The sequence below is a fragment of the Rutilus rutilus genome (assembly GCF_951802725.1).
Source record: "Rutilus rutilus genome assembly, chromosome: 8".
NCBI classification, from domain to species: domain Eukaryota; kingdom Metazoa; phylum Chordata; class Actinopteri; order Cypriniformes; family Leuciscidae; genus Rutilus; species Rutilus rutilus.
Window position 1 is genome coordinate 28977679 of NC_140222.1, and position 19690 is coordinate 28997368.

The following is a 19690-nucleotide window of genomic DNA, read 5'->3' on the forward strand; positions in this document are numbered from 1 at the left end:
TATGAACCTTTGTTTGTTAGTTAATAAATTAATGTTCTGTGCATTTACTAATGTTAACAGATACAACTTTTGATCTTAACAATGTATTAGTAAATGTTGAGATTAACATTAAGATTAATATATGCTGTCAAATTGCTGTTAACTATTGTTCATTGTTAGTTCATGATAACTAATGTAGTTAGCTAAAAGGGGCTTTCGCACAAGGTAGTACTAGTTAAAGGAACTAGCCACCAGGGGAGTCCCTCGAGAACTAAATCTTAGGGTCTTTTTCCTGGTCGACAGGAACTCTGCAGTGACGTAAGCCGACCGTCATTTAAACGTAGCATTCAACAACGGGAGGATGGAGGATGCCGTGATCGATTGAGAAATGCCTGGACTTCGGTGTCAGTCAATCAATCGCTGTTTTCCATGTTCGTGGAGTTAGCTCATAAGTATATGTAAATTGTGTGTTTACACGGCGGACGTCAGTGTTTCGTATGGCATGTGTTCGGCCAATCAGCGTACACTTACGTCACTGGTAGTTCCTCTTGTGCTGGGTTAGATCCTACTCTGAAGTAGGAGATAATTTAGTCTCGTTCCTGTGTTGCGAACACACCAAAAACTGGGTACTTTCGCCAATAGTTATAGGAACTATGAAAACGCTCCTCCAGTGTGAAAGTCCCCAATGTTAACAAATGAAACCTTATTGTAAAGTGTTACCAAAAAAAGTTCATGAGGACTGGTTCTGCCAAGCTCGAAGATTAAAAAAGCCCTATAAAAATATCATAAATCTGACTTGTGCTTTATAATCCAAGGCTTCTGGAGTCGCATGACAGTTTTGTGAGACGAACAGATTGAAGTCGTTATTCACTGAAAAACATTACATCCACCTTAAATCTAGTTCATGAGAAAATTAGCGATCTGAATGAATCGTTCGTTGCTGGTCCAGTTTATGAAACTTATCTGAATGATTTAGTTCAAATGACTAAAATAACTGTTCCTCACACTAAACTATCATAAGTCTTCAGAATATCATCACATGGACCACTTTATGGTGCTTTTGTGTCCATTTTTTGAAACTTGAACACCTTCACATAAGGAATAAAGGCATACAGGTTTGACAGGAATGACATGAGGGTGAGTGAATAATGACAAACTTTTAATTTCATTTCAGTGTACTGTCCCTTTAACTGGTAAACACATTACAAGTTTAGATCATGTAAGTGGAAATTGTAATGCAGTTTCATGTAAATACTGTATCATTATGTAAAAAATAGTTTTGTCTGTATAAATGTCTTAAAAATATTTAAGGAATGTTCATATATTTTGTACCACACTATTATTATGCATATGATCGTAAACAATATTTGAACAATTTTACGCTCTTAATGAACTATGTGTTGGTTTAACAAACAAAATGTCAAGCTATTTCGAACATAAACAAAATGAAATAAAAGATGTCAAACTCTATTAAATAAATACATGATTCGCAAAGCCTGCAGCGGCAATGCAGTCTATCTTTAAAGCACCCAAGACAGCGATTGATACCTTAGATGACTCTTCATTAGAAGGGAAAGTTCATAGAGGATCTGAATCCATCTCTGTCTCCTGAGACTGACTACATCTCACTCCGGCTCCTCCGAGTCATACTTGAAGTCTTGCAGAATCTCACTCAAAGCGGCCGTATTCTTTATTGTTCTGACAGAGATGGAGCGAAACAGAAACAGAGTATTTTTATTTGGATGTTTACAACAATAATTGGTTTTTATCATTAACTTGATATACAAAGTACATCAAAACCAGGATGAAACATTATAGTATTGATACAGTGGTGACATTATATTTATTGCATTAATTGTATTAAATTTCAGTAATCAATCTTATTACCTTTTTATTAATTAATTAGCTTTTTGTCATTGATATTCAATATATAACAACAGATATATAGAAAGATAAGGATATTGTAATATTATTAAATATAGAAGTATTATAACTTAAAATAATTATATTTAGTGCTGTCAAATTGATTAATCACGATTAATCGCATGTAACAAGTTTGTAAATTTATAACATGTAGGTGTGTGTGTGTGTGTATATATATATACACACACACGAACATATTATATATTTACAAACTTGTTACATGCGATTAATCAATATATATATGCACATAAACACACATACATATTTTATATATATATACACACACACACACACACAAACAAACTTTTATGTTAGATGCGATTAATCGTGATTAATCTGTTTGACAGCACTATTTATATTATATACATAAAAATAATTAATTGAAATGTAAATAAATGACAAATTAATATTAAAAATGCATTTTAAAAATATGAAGAAAAAAAATACAGTTGTGTTTCAAGCAGTGTTGGGTAAGTAATTATTAATTACTAGAAGATTACATCTTCAACAGTGTAATTAGATTAATGTACTAATTACACTCTCTAAAAAGTATCAGATTACTTGTTACTTTATAAGTCCCTTATCAACCTGGACCAGTTGAACATTACAAGGATAGACATGAAACTGCTCATTAACTGTTTCATTAAAACATACATTTTACAATTAGTTTTATATTGTTTTATATTGAATTGAAAGTATTTAATGCAGTTACATCAGAAATAACTGTAATTAAATGACAAAAAAAACTAAGACTAATCCCTTACTTTATTTTCCCAGTTAAAAGTAATTAAATTACAGAAATGAATTACTTAGTAATGCACTACACCCAACACTGGTTGCCAGTCATTTTTTTCAATTTATTAGACATTAGCAGGTGTGTAAGAAACGTTGCACTTACTCCTGTTTGATCTCATGGACTTTCTCCTGGAAATCCTCATCTTCTGGGTGATCTTGGGCATTCTGCTTGGCCAACTGTAACTTAGCTGTCTGAAAAGACATTAATATAGATAAACATTAGGAATAGTAAACACTTACAGAACAGATACATTTGGTTCAATACGATTTTAATTTTATGCAATAAATTTAGAGGAGCAGAATCATTTTAGTACATGCTAATTGGCTGACGCAGAAGTTATGCAGGACTAACATTTTTTATCCTTAGTAAATATGCTTGACAGTGCACATCTTAGAATGGCTTCTTATGCATAAAAGATCAATACACTGACTGAAATGCTGTATCCCATGATGCAATGCACTCAACTTTCCATTTCCAAAGTTCTGAATAAATTTCCAGCTATATATGCTCACTCATTATTTTATCCGTCTGCCAAAAGTTACACAAATATGGAATTAAAAAAGCTAATTAGAATGATTTATCTATTGTTGAGATGATAACTGGGTATCAAGTAGTGTGGTATTAGCCAAACATTTTTAAAAACAATACAGTCTTGTGCAAAGTGCCCACCAGCTCTAGCTTTTCTTTCTCTTTAATCTGCAGTTTCTCAATGTGCTCTGAAAGGTCTGGCCGGTCGAAGTCTTGGTGCAGTTGCTCTTTAATCTTCAGAACTTCTTTGGAAATGCCACAGAATGCTTTGGTTATCTCGTGTACCAGCTGTTTGTAGTGCTCGAAGTCATAGTGGGGCCCCGTCCTTAAATACGCCTCATGACCCCTGAGAACAACAACTGTATTACCTCAAAATACCCCTGATAGACAGACAGACAGACAGACTGATAGATAGATATACTGTTGATATACAGACAGACTAATAGAAAGACAGATATATAGAGATAGATAGATAGACAGATAGATAGATAGATAGATAGACTGACTCCTCAAATAGCCTGTATGCCTCCACACGCTCAGCTTGAAGAACATAAAATCTTCTGACCAAATTTTTTAAATCTGCAGGTGCCTTTAAAAAAATGAAGGATGCATAACAAAGTTAGAACAGACACAATTCACAAACATCAAAAAGACTTTAGATAGAAGAAGAATATGAATCCCTTATGATATATATATATCATATATATGGGCCATTCTACAGTTGAAAACATCTTGACATTGTTTTGTTTTTTTCACAAATATTGTATGTATGCAAATTGTATAATATCCAAGGTACACATTTCTAGTAATTGTGCAGTAAATTCTCATATTGTATTCATGTATATTGTCAGAAAGTTTTGGAATATTTTTCCTCTCCCCAAATCTGTCACTACCGAAACAATAATGAATAATGTAATAAGAAGGCTTATATTGACCTATTAAGATTTTATTTACATCTACTTTGTAAATAATTTTTTTGCTATTTTATTAAAAGGTTTTCACAGGTTAATCAATAAGAATTACAATTTTAACAATATTTTAAGTGCAATATATGAGATTTGTTGTATTTTGAATCCAATCTTTCTTTGTAAAAGTTAAAGTTTTAGGGATGCACCAATATGAAAATTTTGGTCGATACCGATAACCGATAATTCTTCATATTTGAAAGCCGATAACCGATATGTTGGCCGATAAATCTAAATCCAAATTTTTATAGATTTTTTTGATGTTCTCATTATAATTTTATGTAGCTTAGGCTATATGTCAGACTTGCGTTGCACATGTCGCACTTAAATGTATTTTCCTTTTTGAAGTGATTCCAATCATATTTCAATCAATTCAAAACCATCATGTTGAACATCTGAAGTGTCTCAGCTGAAGGAAATTATCCATTATTTATCGCTCGGCCAAATTTTCTTATAGGGCCGATAACGATAACGTTAAAAATGAACATATATGACCGATACCGATATGGTGGCCGATATATCGTGCATCCCTACAAAGTTTATCATACTGATTTCTAAGTTAAGCATTCGTTAGTTTGGATATACATCAAACCAAACACTATAATAATATCTTAGTTGATAATTCAATATACTTTCTTTTGATAAAACATCCCATGTTTCGGTAGTGACAGTAATGTTTTGGTCGCGACCACATCACATTACAAAATTTTAAGTCACTAATGATTTGCATAATAAAAAATACTAAAATACGAATGATTTTACATAACTGTACTTTCATTTTTTCTTTTTTCATTTTCCCTTTGTCACTACCAAAACAATTGTCACATCCGAAACTTTACCACGTTTCGGTAGTGACCATTTTAGATACTTTTGAGCTCAAAGATGCTAATCAGCACATGGTTGGCTAGCACAGTTCTGAACATTTGCACAAAAACTAAATTTTATGGAATAACACACAATTTTTTTTGCTTAATTGCAGAAAAAAGGTGTTTGGTAGTGACATTCCTTAAAGTTACACGCAGATTTTCAGACTTTTGAACACATTTATCTCAAAATGGAGGGCCCTATCTACTCACTATGTAGCTATGAGAGAGAGAGAGAGACACAGGAATATATAAAATATATATTTTTTTTACATAAAGTTTCATGATTTACAAAGAAAATATAAAATAAATATATATATAAAATTCTTTCAATATCATTTTCATAAGTTGAAATTTAGGGGTTATGATTCAGGACAGCCACCTCCCAAATGAAAGTACCCAATAAATTATGATTTTATTATTTATATTAAGCTTACTGATATATTATTATTGTGGGATTCAATAGATAACAGTTAACATCTCAGATTGAATACTTAAATGCTTTTTAAATGTGTTTTTTTGTTTGTTTGTTTATTGGTTGTGGAACAGCAGTTTGAGCCAATTCTGTATATATATATGTGTGTATGTATGTATGTGTATGTGTATGTGTATATGTATATGTATATGTGTGTGTGTGTGTGTGTGTGTGTGTGTATACCATATTACCATGGTAAAACTTCAAAACATGGTAATACTCAGTGATATAATTAGAATGTATTTATATATGTTGTAGTATTAATTTGTTAATATAAACTTTAATATTAATTTATGTACATGTAATATTCGTTACTTTATTTAAATATATTAAACTTCTGAACATATTTGTTTCTGTATAGACTAGCGTTAGCAATTTCACGACTGTGTATATATTTCTGGTCATTTCCTATTCCTGAATCTGATTATATGATGCAGGCTGAATATTCAATAACTTACCATGATGCTGAAACTGTGCTTTGAGTGTTTTCGTTGCTTGGCTGATGTATCTAATCTACTCTCTCGCCCAACATGTGTATCGTCTCGTCTAGTCACGCTGTGGCAACACTTCCTGTTTAGGTTCGCGGACGACAACGTCATCACGTGACGTCACTACGATGCTTGCGTACTGGGCCACAAAACTGAAAAAATATTATTTTGATATGTGGTTTATTTTGACTTGTTATATGTATAATCCTATTTATTTATTTTTCTTTATTTCTTATTTTTCTTTTTTACATTATTTTGTTGTAACAATGTACTAATTCTGTCATCATTTACTCACCCTCAAGTTGTTCCAAACCTGTATGAATTTCTTTGTTATGTGGAACATAAAAGAAGATATTTTGAAAAATGTTTGTAACCAAACAGTTGACGGCCGCCATTAACTTGATATTTTTCCCTATACAATGGAAGTCGATGGGTGCCGTCAACTGTTTGGTTGCCCATATTCTTCAAAATATTGTCTTTTATGTTCAACAGAAGAAGGAAAAGGGATAACAGATTTTTTTATTTTTGGGTGAACTATATCCCTTTAAATTTTTATAAAAATAACTATAAATGCGTATATTTAAATTTATATTTTTTATGCACAATGGCCTATATATTTCTTCTCCATGCTAAATCCATGTAATAGATGTTTATGTTCTAAAATAGGAAATTGAATACCGTTTTTAATCGATTCATTGGGCCTAAAAAATACAAGTATACACAAAAGCTCATTTTAAATGTCTAGTGCTAAAGCGCCACTAGGGGGCCCCAATGTCCTATATTTTCCCACCATTATTGTGCTTCCATATCAAAACGAATTCATGTCAGGTTAAAGTTTTACATTTTAACTACAGACTTTTTAATGTAAATAAATAGATATTTAAGATATTTAATTTTATAATTAAATTTATCACATGCATTAAATAATTTAAACATCACACGACTAAAACGTTGGGATCCTTTCGGTCTCATTCAATCGGACCTGTAAAGCTTCCAATCGGCGTTGAGGGACAGTGCAGTCTTGTCTCTACTAGCTCAGAGGGGCTCTGTTTGTTAGACTTGTTCTGACACACCACTGAATGAGACAAAAGCCTGGAGAGTTCAAAGGGGCAAAAGCAGCCTGCCCTGTTACATTAGGCTGTGGAGCTCAGCTCAATGGATCTGATGTGCACTAAATACCGTGCTACACAAGGGGTGGGGTGGATGGAGATAAGTTTTAATGCTGAAATATGAGCAATCGGAACTAAGGCGGATAAATAAGGCACGCCAAGAGGGATTGTCTTTACGCGTGGAGAGGAGTTCAAAAATCAGTTGCACGGACACAACACTGGGAATTGGGATAAAAACGCAGCACGCGCTCCACCGGAGGCTCGTGCTTTCCCCTCGTGGATACTTAAGTTTGCACTCGAAATAGTAATTATATATTTGTGGAATATACGTATTGTGGACTCATTACAAAACAAAACGAGGGACAAAATGAGAGTGTTGCATGTGCACCACAATTCCTGGACTCTGTGGACTGTGTTCATGTGTTTTATGAGTGGAGTTCATTCACAAGAAAGACAGTAAGTATGTTTGTAGCGCTATTTGATGGATGATATAAACCGCTTTTTCATTTCAAGCATGCATGTTTTGATAAGACTTCAGTCAGGTGATAACTCACCAGTATGATTCGGATTGTCGCGCGCATGTGGAAATGTTTGTGCATCAACAACAAATAAACTCAGCAGCACAGCTGTTTATGTGTGTGGACGTTACTAACAAATTACAAGTAATCCGTTACAAAAATGTTCATGGTCACCATAGTTGTTACCAAAATACCATAGTCACTGCATTTACTAGTGTAACACACTGTGGTAAACGTAAACTAATATGGGATTCTCTTCAAGGAAGCTTTCTTGTACTTACCTAGATACTACAGTTTTGGGTAACTTTTTATTTTACAGTGTCCTTGTTACATAATGTTATATGTACTTGCCATAGTAATAACAGTAAATTATGCATAATTACATGCAACTAACCCTCAACCAAACCCTAATCCTACCATAAACCTATAGTAAGGACATGTTGTTAATTAATATTACTTGGCACTTAAATATATAATTACACTGTAACACTTGACACCTTAAAATAAAGTGTAACTGAAATTTGTTGTAACAGTAACTGCTGTTTTGATAGAAACTAAGGTTACCATGGGACATTTTTGTCAACTCCCAAGTGGTTCTTTCAAAAGAGGTCATAGTTATGTTTCATACATTGCAGGCATTTAAAGTTGGTTATGTCATTGCCTTCATTCCCACTATTAGTATAATTAAGAAGTAGTTCACTCCATTATCAGCCTCAATGCTGCTATGTTGTACTGATCTTTACATTAGACCCAATTTATTCTACTCAAATTCTTCTGAGGAAAAACCTTTAGAACAAACTTCAGTTCACTTTCCCAAGGCTATATTAGAAGGTTGTGGTCTATATACCTCAAAAGATTCTTCAATGGTTGAGCAAAGCATATTTATCTTGTCAGGAAACGTTTTCATTGTATGGTTCTTGGGTCTATTTGGATAACGCCGTTGATAATTGTGATTTTTGCCAAGTTGGTTGTTCATCTTTATTAGTCCTGGAACCAGATTTCTGTTACAATCCCCGTAACTAAATAAGTTCTCAGCAACTATCAAGTCCCAAGCATAATTCTAACCCTAAACTTAAGTCAAATGATTGGTTGACAGGAATGTTGTTGGGTTAATTGACCCAGAAACTACAGAAGTCCACAAACTTCTTCATCCTTCATACCAGGGTTGGGCAGAGCTCAGTGCCAGTGTCTGTACCTGTTACACGTGGTTGTGCCAAGTATTTCGAACACCAGAGAAAGAGGTCAATAACCAGCTTGACCTCTTTGACAAAGAGCTACATTCTCTCGAGTCAGCCTGTGGCTGTTCTTTCCCTCAACAAGAGAGTGCTATCATGTAAACACTGAATAGGTCTATGCCCACCGCACACATGAGACCATTGTAAGATAGGAAGGTGAGGATCAAATGCAGTCAATTCCGCATAGATGCCTTGGAAGGGATTTTCTCATGCCTTGAGACTTAAATTGCCTCTGGCCTCGCTGAACCGTAATGCCAATCACCTGATATCTCACACTCAGGCAGGCTATTAAAACTCAAGGACACTGAGTTACCCGGGTTTATATGGGCATGCAATGGGTCAGAGTCACCTTCCAAATGTTTCTCATCATTTAAGGTCACTTGAACCAAATTTGCAGTAGTCTAGACAGCTTGGATTCCGAAGAGGCGGAAAACACCTGACGAATTAGGTTAATGTCGCTTAATTGTGTAATAATGTTCCCTTAACCTTTGTCATGGTGTTTGAGAAAGCCCTATTCGTTTTTATTACATAGACCTTTAAAATTGGATTTGTGAAGCCCTGTGACTTTTTTTCTTAGAGAAAAGGCCTACACACATCAAACATCAAAAGAAATCACCATCAAATGGCCTAATCATTGCAGAGATTGAAACTAATATTTGTCAGGTTGAACTAAAACCAAAAGAAGTACTCCAGTACTGTGAGTGACGCACTCACGCTGCTTTCAAAGGCAATGTTTCTATTTAATATATTCTTCTTTAAATAGTCTTTTCTAGCTCAGAATACATACGGCAAAACAAGTGTGTCCGAAATTGCCCCCCGATTACCCTCATTCACTATTATTAGTCCACTAATACAGTCCACTTAAAGGGTTAGTTAGTTCACCCAAAAACGTATCCATACGACTCCTGGGGGTTAATAAAGGCCTTCTGAAGCGAACCAATGCGTTGTTTTAAGAAAAAGTATCCATATTTATAACTTTATAAACTATAATCACTGGCTTCCGGTAACGGCCGTACACGAGTCTTGTTCCTGGTGGAAGAGTGAACTCTAAACTAACCCTTTAAAGAAGTTGAAAATGAGCTGGTGAATTCAGACACAAAGTGCTCCAAAATAGCTTCCGCTTTTGCGTTGTTTGTACTTTCTGTTTAATAGTAATAAACGCAGTGCTCATCTGGTAAGCTCCAATAGTTACGATTAATGAAACTAGAAACTGAGAGGAAAAAAAACACGGAAGTGACTCTTACCGGAAGAGTCCATTCTCTAGCCGCTGACTTTTTTACTGTACATTTTGTTATTGCAGTGCAGTGGGATTGAATGAGTGCACTCTAAGGGGTGAGACACAACCCAGGTCATGGTCCTGCAAGTTCTGTTTGGAGCCCCTTTCCGTCCCTAGTCCCTTATTGTAATTTAAGCCACAAGGACAATTTGGCAAATAAGGAAACATTTGGCAGACTAAATTGGGTAGTCATGGCCCCAATGATCAGCCCTGGCGACGAATATTCACCTTACGGCCTAATTTAAAAACGTACTATTGTTCTGAAATTTGTTATTTCGAGATCAGTCATAAGGTTCCGCCATTCTCAAAACATCTAACTTGGGCAACAAAGAATCACAAAACACTTGCCAGTTTATGTTTGAACATGATATTTGTTTTATGTTTTCCCAAGTGGTAAGGTTCGGGATGCTTGTTTGTTTGATTTGTGTGCCCTATGATGTGAGATTCAGATGTACGCTCTAGACTAAACAAAGTGTTAGCGTAATTGCTACCTGGAGTCTTGTGATGTAAACACACACAGCCGTTGCTCTGTACTCCCGTCCTTTGATTCACAGGGGTTACCTGATTGCCGCGCCATCTGTGTTCCGTGCCGGTGTGGAAGAGGCCGTGAGCGTGACCATCTTCAATGCAGTAGAAGACACACGAGTGCAACTTCAGCTCAGCGTCAAGGGCGAGATCGTGGCACATAGCCATGGCACTGTACGAGGTGAGAGTTACGTAGGGGAATTTACTTACTTGCTCAATTTAGCATCTAAAAGTAACGTCTGTGGTGCCAAGAGCTTGGGTCTTAAATATGTCATTTAAATTTGAACAACTAAAGTATAGTTTTCACTGTGAAAAAACAAGCAAACATACCAATATCTTGACGCACCAAAGGTGAATTCCCTCAATACTTAAGCCTCATTTTCATTTGTGAGAAATTATATATGGCACATACTCTACATGAATTAACCAAACTCATAGTTTTTAATGAAGGTTTTGTTCAATAAAGCCCCTTATAGGCTATCACAATAAATTCATGTTTTGATTCAGAAATCTGGGTGCTTGTGCAGGTTTCACTTACATTTTTTTTCTCATTTCAGATAAAGCCACCATCAAAATAAAGGTGAGCAAATCACATCAGCCAATTCTCCTGAGCTTAGTGTGACATTTACCGTATGCTTAATAACCACAATGTTCCCAGGTGCCATCAGATCTCAGAGGCCAGGCACATCTGAAGGTTTGGGGGAACCGTCAGCTCAATGAGGGTGGCTACATCTTTCACAACCACACCACTGTGACAGTGGACAGCAAAGGCTCAACTGTTTTCATCCAGACTGACAAGCCAGTTTATAAGCCCCTGCAGAAAGGTCTCTACATTCACCTAACACAAATGGGTTACTTATGACACTAACTGTGTTTGTAACGCTAAATGTCTATTGGTTGATACTGGCTATGTTCAGATTACTGTCATACTACATACTATACACTGACTGTAAACTTCCTAATACTTTTAAAAAATAATATGTGCATATATTGCAAACACTGCCTTCACATGGCACCTGCACAATTTCAAATTGTGGCAAAACTCTTATGTTTCAAAAACTTGTTCGATATTACTTCCAATACATTCATTAAACTAGAAATGAAAGGATTGAGTGCATTGCATTGTGGGATACAGTATTTTACGAAGTATGGTTTGCTGTATACAGCAGAATTTGAGTGTTTTGTATTTTGTGCATACTAAAAATGCTGCAAAAATAGCATAGAAATTAGCATGCTATTCCGAGCTTGGCCAGTGTCACAAATAGCTTTGAGAAAGTAGCAAGTTGAATTTGAATTAATTTCTGTTTGTTTCTTTTTCTCCCCTCTAGTTCTTATAAATGTGTATGCTGTCACGCCAAACCTAAGGCCAACCAGTGAAAAGGTAAAGTCCTGAAATTACATGCTAAATTACACTTTGTAGTAGAGGAGCATTGTCCTTTTTAGCACTAGCAACATTTATCTAGTGTCTAAAGGCTTATCCTGCAAGCATTTCCAGAAAGGGGCAAAAGGTAGCTTAGCTGTATGCCCCTCATACACAAACAAACATGCACATTACAGAAACACATTCACCAGAGCCAACTTGAAATCAAGCTTTTTTCCAAAAGCGGCTCCAGCTGTAATGTGTCTTTTTTGAAAATTGGCCGCTGGTAAAACTTCTCTCAGTTGCAGGATTGATTGAAATCTTGATGGGCTAATGTAGCTGTAGTTATACATATGTGTTATATGTGTCGTCCTCATCCCTCTAATCATTTTCTTGTTTTGTTTTACAGATTGACGCTTACATAGTGGTGAGTGGAGGCCATGGGGTGGACACTGCTGTGGTTGGAGTGTTTCTTTCCCAGCAGGGTCCATGTTGCACAGCTATAGAGCTTGACAACTGGTCGCCGGTGTTGGGTTCGACCCTGGAGCAGACGCTTGTGGGCGACTAGGGAGATAAAAGGGAGCGAGTCTTCCTGGGGCATTTCCCCCCGCTGCTCTGTGCTTAGCTTCCATCTTTTTCCCACATGCTGCTTGGTCTTTGAAGCGTCTCTGGGGCAAACACTGTTGCTTAGTTCCAGAAAATTCTTCTGAAAGCTGTGCAAATGGCCAAAGGGGGAGCAGAAAAAATGTTTGCTATGTATACGATGCTTCATGTTTATGTTAGTTTGGCACCGTCGGCCTCTGGCTCTCGCTGGAGGAAGTGTCAGTCGGGGTGTGTGTAGTTTTGTCTTGATTGACGGGCTCCTGGAGTGTTGGCCCTTTGAGTCAGGGCAAGGTCAGTTTGTTTAAAAGCATCATTGGATTTGAAACGTGTTTTCCCAAGCTTGTTTCTATGCTGCCTTTTTACGAGTGTAAAGTGGCCTCCAGATTTAAGCCAAGCAAATAAGTAAGAAAAAGACTATTTTAACCTCATAGTGTTGAAGATTACCACTTTGTTTACCCAGGACCCCAGAGGATCCCGCATAGTCCATTGGAAAGATCTGAAGTCTGTTTGTTGTGGTAAGAACTCTTACTGTCTTGTTCCTTTGGCTGTTATCAGGCTGTTGTATTTTGTTATCATGTTGCAATCATTGTCACAATATATAATAAGCTTTGATCGCTATGATATATTTATAGTGCTGATATTTTAATGTCACTATTGTCTCTTAGGAATCGTCAATATGAGCTTTCCACTATCAGACCAACCAGTCTTCGGGGAATGGTTAGTTTTCGTGGAGATGCAAGGCCACACGTACAACAAGTCATTTGAGGTGCAAAAGTATGGTAAGCAGTGTTGATCCTTTTACAAGAACAGATTCAGATAATTGTAACACAACATAGTAAATAATCTCTAAAAGATGGAAAATCAATAACATTCTGTAAAGCATGAATTAAAAAAATGCAAGTTTTTTACTAAATTTGCAGTTTCAGTCAGAGTAAAATGGATAGAAATGAATGAATATGATTGATTTTGGTCTTCTTCTTGAACAGTCATGCCCAAGTTTGAGCTCATCATTGAGCCCCCTCCCTACATTCGAGACCTCAATTCATGTGAACAGGTCACAGTCAAGGCAAGGTAAGAGGAAGAATCTGCCTGTCATCTTAAACAAGTAATTTTGCAATGACTTCCAATATCTCAATAACCCTGCCATCTCCCAGGTACACCTTTGGAAAGCCAGTGTCAGGGAAATTAACAGTTAATATGACAGTCAATGGAGTAGGCTACTACAGACATGAAGTTGGCCACCCGGTGGTGAAATCAATGGAGGTGAGCGCATAATAAAGTATTTCCCTGATGAAAAGACCAGCATACTTAACTTACTCAAACAGTAAAACTTCTTTGGTTGACCACCTTCAACAGCAAAGTTCTGCACTGGTCTACCAGTGCCTTGTCCTATATGCAAGTTGAGGTCATATAGACTGTGAAGTCCACTATGAAGTCCAAACCAGTGCAAGCTCTGCAAAAGGGCACATTGCTTGCATATGTTATCTGCCAAGGTGTACTCCATAGCAACTCCTTGAGATAGCTTCCACTCTTGTGGACTTCATGGACAAGACTGCAAGTCGAGATCAAAAGACCAAAAGTAGCAACTCTCTGTAACCAGTTTCTTTTCTTTTACATAGATCAAAGGCTCAGCCACTTTCAGCCTCTGTGTAAAGGACATGATGCCCTTAGAAGTTACAGACCATTTCCGAGGCGCAGTGAACATGTGGGTGACAGTGAACAGTGTGGACGGTGGGCGGCAGACCATATTTGACGATTCTACGCCAGTCCACAAGCAACTCATTGACATCAAGTACTCCAAAGATACTCGCAAGCAGTTCAAACCTGGTCTGCCCTACAAGGGGATGGTGAGAGGAGGATCAGTCTTCTGTTGGAAAGCAGATAATGTTTCCTTTTATCCTTTTTACTAATCAGTCCTAATTTGGAATGATCGTTTTTTCACCACTGACCCCAGATTGAGGTGACCTATCCGGACGGGAGCCCAGCGGAAGGAGTGCAAGTGCGGGTTAAGGCCGAACTCACCCTGAAGGACAACGTCTACACCAGCGAACTGGTCTCACGCAATGGCAAAGCCACTTTCGAGATCCCCTCCATCCCCACGGCTGCCCAGTACGTCTGGCTGGAGGTCAGTGGGAGGGATGTGGAGATGTAGCGGAAACTTCTTCTGGGGGTGGTTTAACCTGGTGCAGGGGTAGCCAACCCTGCTCCTGGAGAGCTACCTTGCTGCAGACTTTAGTACCAACCCTGCTCCAGGTCACAGGTCTGCCTGTGATTATCAAGTCATCTTGAACATATTTAATAGCTGTATGTGTATTGGATTAGGGTTGAAGCTAAACTCTGCAGGTTGTTAGCCCTCCAGGAGCAGGGTTGGCTACCCCTGACCTTGTGATTCCTTAATTATGATTTGATAGTACTAACCCTGAAAAGTTGTAGGTTCAAACCCTGCAAAGGGTGATGCATGACTAGTACCATTGTTCAGGAAGGTTGCTCAAGTGCCAATGGGACTATGCCTCTAATGTCACTTTCACACTAGATGTTTTGGTCTAAACTGGGTTTTATTTACCATAAAGGTTTGTTTGATCAGTGAGAAGGCCGTCTTACAGGTAAATACAAAAGATCCATACTTGGATCAGTGTAAATCTATCAGGGTCTGTAGTTTGGTGCCTGTGAACCACAGTATGGTTAGTGGTTGATAAGAAGGCTATCTGAAAGATAACTACTATTAGCCGTGTTTCCACTGTCGGGCCAGTGCGAGCCAGGGCTTTAAACGGGCCGTGCCGGGCTAATACCTCGGGCTAATAGCACCGGGCCTGCGTTTCCACTGTCGGGCCAGAAGCTCCACAGCACTAAACTAAAACACGCCCGTAACACGCCTCTCTGGAACAACGTCACACTAACCCATCATTTCACCAACAAATGGAAGTTTTAATCAGAAATCACTGGAAACAGCGTTGAAAACAAACATGATAAAAGCGGCCGTCTGCTGGCATTTTTGTTGTTTACTTGAGTATTTTAAAAACCAAGCATCGATGTTTTACCACAGGTTTACAATAAAAAGTGATACATTGATCATAATGAATTAATTTATGTCAAAACTGCACATTAGTCACTAAGAAATAAATTACCGTTAGGTCTATTTCACAAAAGAAAGAGGACACACTTACTTCTTCAGTCGCGTCTGTTTCTGTTTATCTGGTAGTTACAGGACATATTTACATCACATTTAGAAAGAATGATAATTTCTACAAATATATGCCACCAAAAATACGACCTGAGGAGCTTTAGCACTCTCTCGACTCCCATACAGATATTTTCAGTCAGAGAAACAGAGGAAGCTCACGGAAAAAAAAGTTGCTTTATTTTATGATAGTCCGGTATAAAGAGACGAGACGTAGGCTACTGACAGATAAAATAAAAACATGACTGTGATAGCCTTTATGATTGGTCTGATTTCTTCAAGCGTTCACTATGTTTTTTTACTATGCGTATCTTCAAGCGTTTACTATGTTTACTATGGTAATGGTTAGCGCGCATAGTCTTTTGCATCACAAACAGAAGGCATTCAAACATGAACGCGAGTTAAATTATTTTAAAAGTCTTTAATGCTGACAGAATCATCCGGCGCTGCCGTCTCCCGACTCAGGTGAACTCCGCCTCTGTTCGTAACCACTCCTCTAGCCCGAGCTGGCCCGCTTTGGCCCAAGGTATTCGACGGGCCAGAAATCCTAGCACGGCCCTGGCCCGACAGTGGAAACGCGGCTAGTGATTGTTTATTTTGCATAGCTGTTAACCAAAAGTTTGGTAGAAGGACCAAATAGAGTCCAAATGAAACACACAGTGCCCTACATTTCTAACTTCATTTGAATTTCTTCACTCTTTGATTGCAGTCAAAAGTGACTGCCATTGATGGCAGGCCTGCTGGAGACCAGTATCTCCCCAACTATCTGTCCATCAGTAGCTGGTATTCACCGAGCAAGTGCCACATCCAGCTTCTAAGTCCCCATGCTCCTCTTATGGTAAGAGATATTGCCAGTATCATTAGTGGTGATTGCTAAGATATACAAAAGTATTTTATAAGTTTAAACAACCTTTAATCATGTGTCTAGATTGGAAAAGAAGCAGAGATCTCCTTGAAGTCCACCTGTCCCTGTAATTTCACCTTGCACTATGAGATCGCCTCTCGTGGGAATATCGTGCAGTCTGGTCAGAGGCATACCAAGAGCATGGCCAATCGTGAAAAGAGAGCTACCATCACCTTTGACACGAACATTCACACCACTGCCAAACCACCACAAGACACAGGTCAGTTTTATTGCAATAACTGCGATAAGCCTTTGTTCAGTTTATGAACTTAATAATAGGCCTTTTTGTCCTTAAAAATAAAATCAGTGTCATTTCTATCACATGTAAAGCTATGTATTGTATTTGATAACATTCTGTAATTGATTTTGGTCACTCTTTTAAAGATAATTCCATAGCTAAAATTGTATGTATGAATTTATATATGTATCAATTTTATGCAAATAAAATTAAATAATATTTCCACTTTTTTGCATAAAGTTGAAAATGACAAACAAAAATATTCTGTTCACATGTGATTTTTACCTTTATTTGACAATCATAGGTTTTGAAAAATGTAAATATATCATTTTCACCCAGTATGTTTGAAATTATGTATTTCACCTTTTTTGATTTTCTTCATTTTTAACATGTTGTTGATAATTTTATAATGGACTGTTATTTCCATTTCTGTTACTTTCTGTTTTCTGTTCTGTGTACTAAGAATTATGTTGCATATTTTCATAACAAAATGTTTTGGAACATGAATTAATCAATTAATGAAGCTTACTAATAGCTCATAAAGGCACTTTTCTTCCTCTTTTTTTTTTTCCTCCCCATTTTTTTCTGTCCATCTTTATGTCCTCTGTCTGCCCAGACTCTGGTGTGTCCTCTTCTCAGGCGGAAACAGACAGCTGCGTGTCGGTTCTGCATTTCAATGTGACTCCTGCCATGGCCCCTCTCAGTCGCCTACTGGTCTACTATGTTCGAGAAAATGGAGAGGGTGTGAGTGATAGTCTGCAACTTCCTGTGCAGCCCCGCTTCGAAAATGAGGTGGGTTGAGTTGCTCACTAATTGTTATTCTGGCGTATAATTTATTAAAGGGTAGGGCTGGGCGATATATCGCATGACATTGTTATGCGCATCTCGCAGGCGATACGTCCGTGATAATTAATGCGATATGGCTCAGCTTGTCAGTGAACTACGGCTCTGTGTAGTAAATGCCGCTCCATCTGAAAGCAGGTGATGGCGATTTACTACTAATCAAGGAACCGGCTTTACTGACGAGATGCGCATAACAATGTCATGCGATATATCGCCCAGCCCTATTAAAGGGATGGTTCACCAAAAAAGTTCTGTCATTACAGTATTTACCCACCCCCATATCGTTCCAAACTCGTATGACTTTCTTGTCTTTAGGTCTCTTTGTCTTTTTCCACAAATGAGTCGATGCCGGGCAGTCCGATCAGTCTGAAGGTCAGAGCAGAGAGTGGCTCATGTGTATGTGTAGCTTCTGTGGACAAAAGCATGTATCTTCTCAAACCAGGCTTCCAGCTCACACCTGAGAAGGTCAGTCCTCATCTGAACCTCCATATATACCACCAATAGCTCGGAAGTTGTCTTAACTGGGTTTGGTTTGAAGGTGTTCAAGGAACTGGCTGACTTTGATGTATCTGATGCCTTTGGGATACCCAAAGATGAGGGACATTTTTGGTGGCCAGGCTTGTCGTCGCGAAGACGACGCTCCTCTGTGTTTCCATGGCACTGGGACATCACTAAAGATGCCCGTTTTGCTTTTACGGTGAGGACATCACTGTTTTAGAAAATATAAGGACATCACTTTTTTAGAAAATATAAACCTCTAGTTTAGATATCAAATGCTAATATGTCCATGTAATTGTGTCGTAGGAGACGGGGCTGGTGGTGATGACAGATATGGTGAGTCTCAATCACAGACAGAGTGGAGGGATGTATACAGACGAGGCCGTACCTGCTTTCCAACCGCACACCTCCACCCTGGTGGCAGCTATGCACTCCCGATCTGGGACACGGTACACATGCTCACAGTGTCTGAAATTATAAGGTTAATCTCACATTCCATTGTCTCTAAGTTCAGTAAGAGAATTGTTTCTTATGTCAGTGTGTGTTTTTCAGGGCAGAGAACCGCAGACGTACATTCTTCCCAGAAACATGGATATGGCATTGCTTTAACATCAGGTAGTGAAATATTACTTTGGTTAACTCGCATTTTTAGATTTTAGATGCATGTAGAAACATACTGAATACAATACAGCTACAAAATGTGGGGTTAATAAGATGTTTTAATAATTAATAAAGGATTCTTTAAATTGATCAAAAGTGACAGTAAAGACATTATGTTCCAAATGACTTCTATTTCAAATAAATGCTGGTATTTTAAGCTTTCTATTCATAAAAGAATTCTTTAAAAAACTAAAAACATTATGGTTTCCACAAAAATATTAAAAATCATTTGCTCTCACCCTTTGCTCTCAGACTTTCGCTCATCTACGAAACACAAATGAAGATATTTTAAAGGAAATATGAGAGCTTTCTGTCCCTCCATTAAAAATCCACACAACTACCACTTTGATGCTTCAAAAAGTTCATAAAGTGATCATAAAACTAATCCATATGGATCGAGCGGTTTAGTCCAAATTTTCTGAAGAGACACGATCGCTTTATATGATGAACAGATTTAATTTAGGCTTTTATTCACATATAAACATTCATCAACTCACACATAAGTTGTGGTAAAAGGAAGCTCAATCATGCTTGCTTGACGTGCGAGAACCAATGAGGTTCATTCTCGTGTTACGCAGCACGTTTGAGTTTCTGCAGGAACCAATGAGGTTTGTTCTCGCACTTCAAGCTTATATGATTGAGCTTCTGTTTATGTTCGTTGATCAATGTTATGTGAATAAAGACTAAATTCAATCATATAAAACAATAAAGTCTCTTCAGAATTTT

At 37.5% G+C, this 19690-nt stretch overlaps 2 protein-coding genes across 2 annotated transcripts in view; one reads left to right on the plus strand and one right to left on the minus strand.

Moving 5' to 3' along the window:
* Positions 1–1121: 1121 nt before the first annotated feature.
* On the minus strand, positions 1122–6112 carry rex1bd (required for excision 1-B domain containing). Its single transcript, XM_084415657.1, has 5 exons — positions 5988–6112; positions 3733–3815; positions 3368–3572; positions 2801–2889; positions 1122–1677 (listed from the first exon to the last, which is right to left on the minus strand). Exons 1-5 carry the CDS (start codon positions 5988–5990, stop codon positions 1605–1607), a joined length of 453 nt encoding a protein of 150 aa, XP_084271783.1. The 5' UTR covers positions 5991–6112; the 3' UTR covers positions 1122–1604.
* A 1240-nt stretch (positions 6113–7352) lies between these two features.
* The window catches only part of cpamd8 (C3 and PZP like alpha-2-macroglobulin domain containing 8), a 36714-nt gene continuing 24376 nt past the window's right edge, over positions 7353–19690 (plus strand). The window contains exons 1-19 of the mRNA XM_084415921.1: positions 7353–7582; positions 10710–10861; positions 11238–11260; positions 11339–11504; positions 12009–12061; positions 12450–12467; positions 13104–13158; positions 13309–13422; positions 13630–13714; positions 13798–13906; positions 14263–14490; positions 14598–14768; positions 16531–16659; positions 16750–16945; positions 17580–17755; positions 18122–18271; positions 18345–18503; positions 18611–18753; positions 18857–18919. Of these exons, the coding sequence (XP_084272047.1) occupies positions 7494–7582; positions 10710–10861; positions 11238–11260; positions 11339–11504; positions 12009–12061; positions 12450–12467; positions 13104–13158; positions 13309–13422; positions 13630–13714; positions 13798–13906; positions 14263–14490; positions 14598–14768; positions 16531–16659; positions 16750–16945; positions 17580–17755; positions 18122–18271; positions 18345–18503; positions 18611–18753; positions 18857–18919 (2279 nt within the window). The 5' untranslated portion in view covers positions 7353–7493. The remainder of the gene's footprint in view (positions 7583–10709; positions 10862–11237; positions 11261–11338; positions 11505–12008; positions 12062–12449; positions 12468–13103; positions 13159–13308; positions 13423–13629; positions 13715–13797; positions 13907–14262; positions 14491–14597; positions 14769–16530; positions 16660–16749; positions 16946–17579; positions 17756–18121; positions 18272–18344; positions 18504–18610; positions 18754–18856; positions 18920–19690) is intronic.

Bases quoted from the DNA above. Each gene is read 5' to 3' on its own strand.
- rex1bd (XM_084415657.1), bottom strand. The intron at 2,890-3,367 runs GTGGGCACTTTG...ATGTCTTTTCAG, and splicing joins AGAAAGAAAAGCTAGAGCTG to ACAGCTAAGTTACAGTTGGC. The intron at 1,678-2,800 runs GTAAGTGCAACG...CATCTCTGTCAG, and splicing joins GTCCATGAGATCAAACAGGA to AACAATAAAGAATACGGCCG.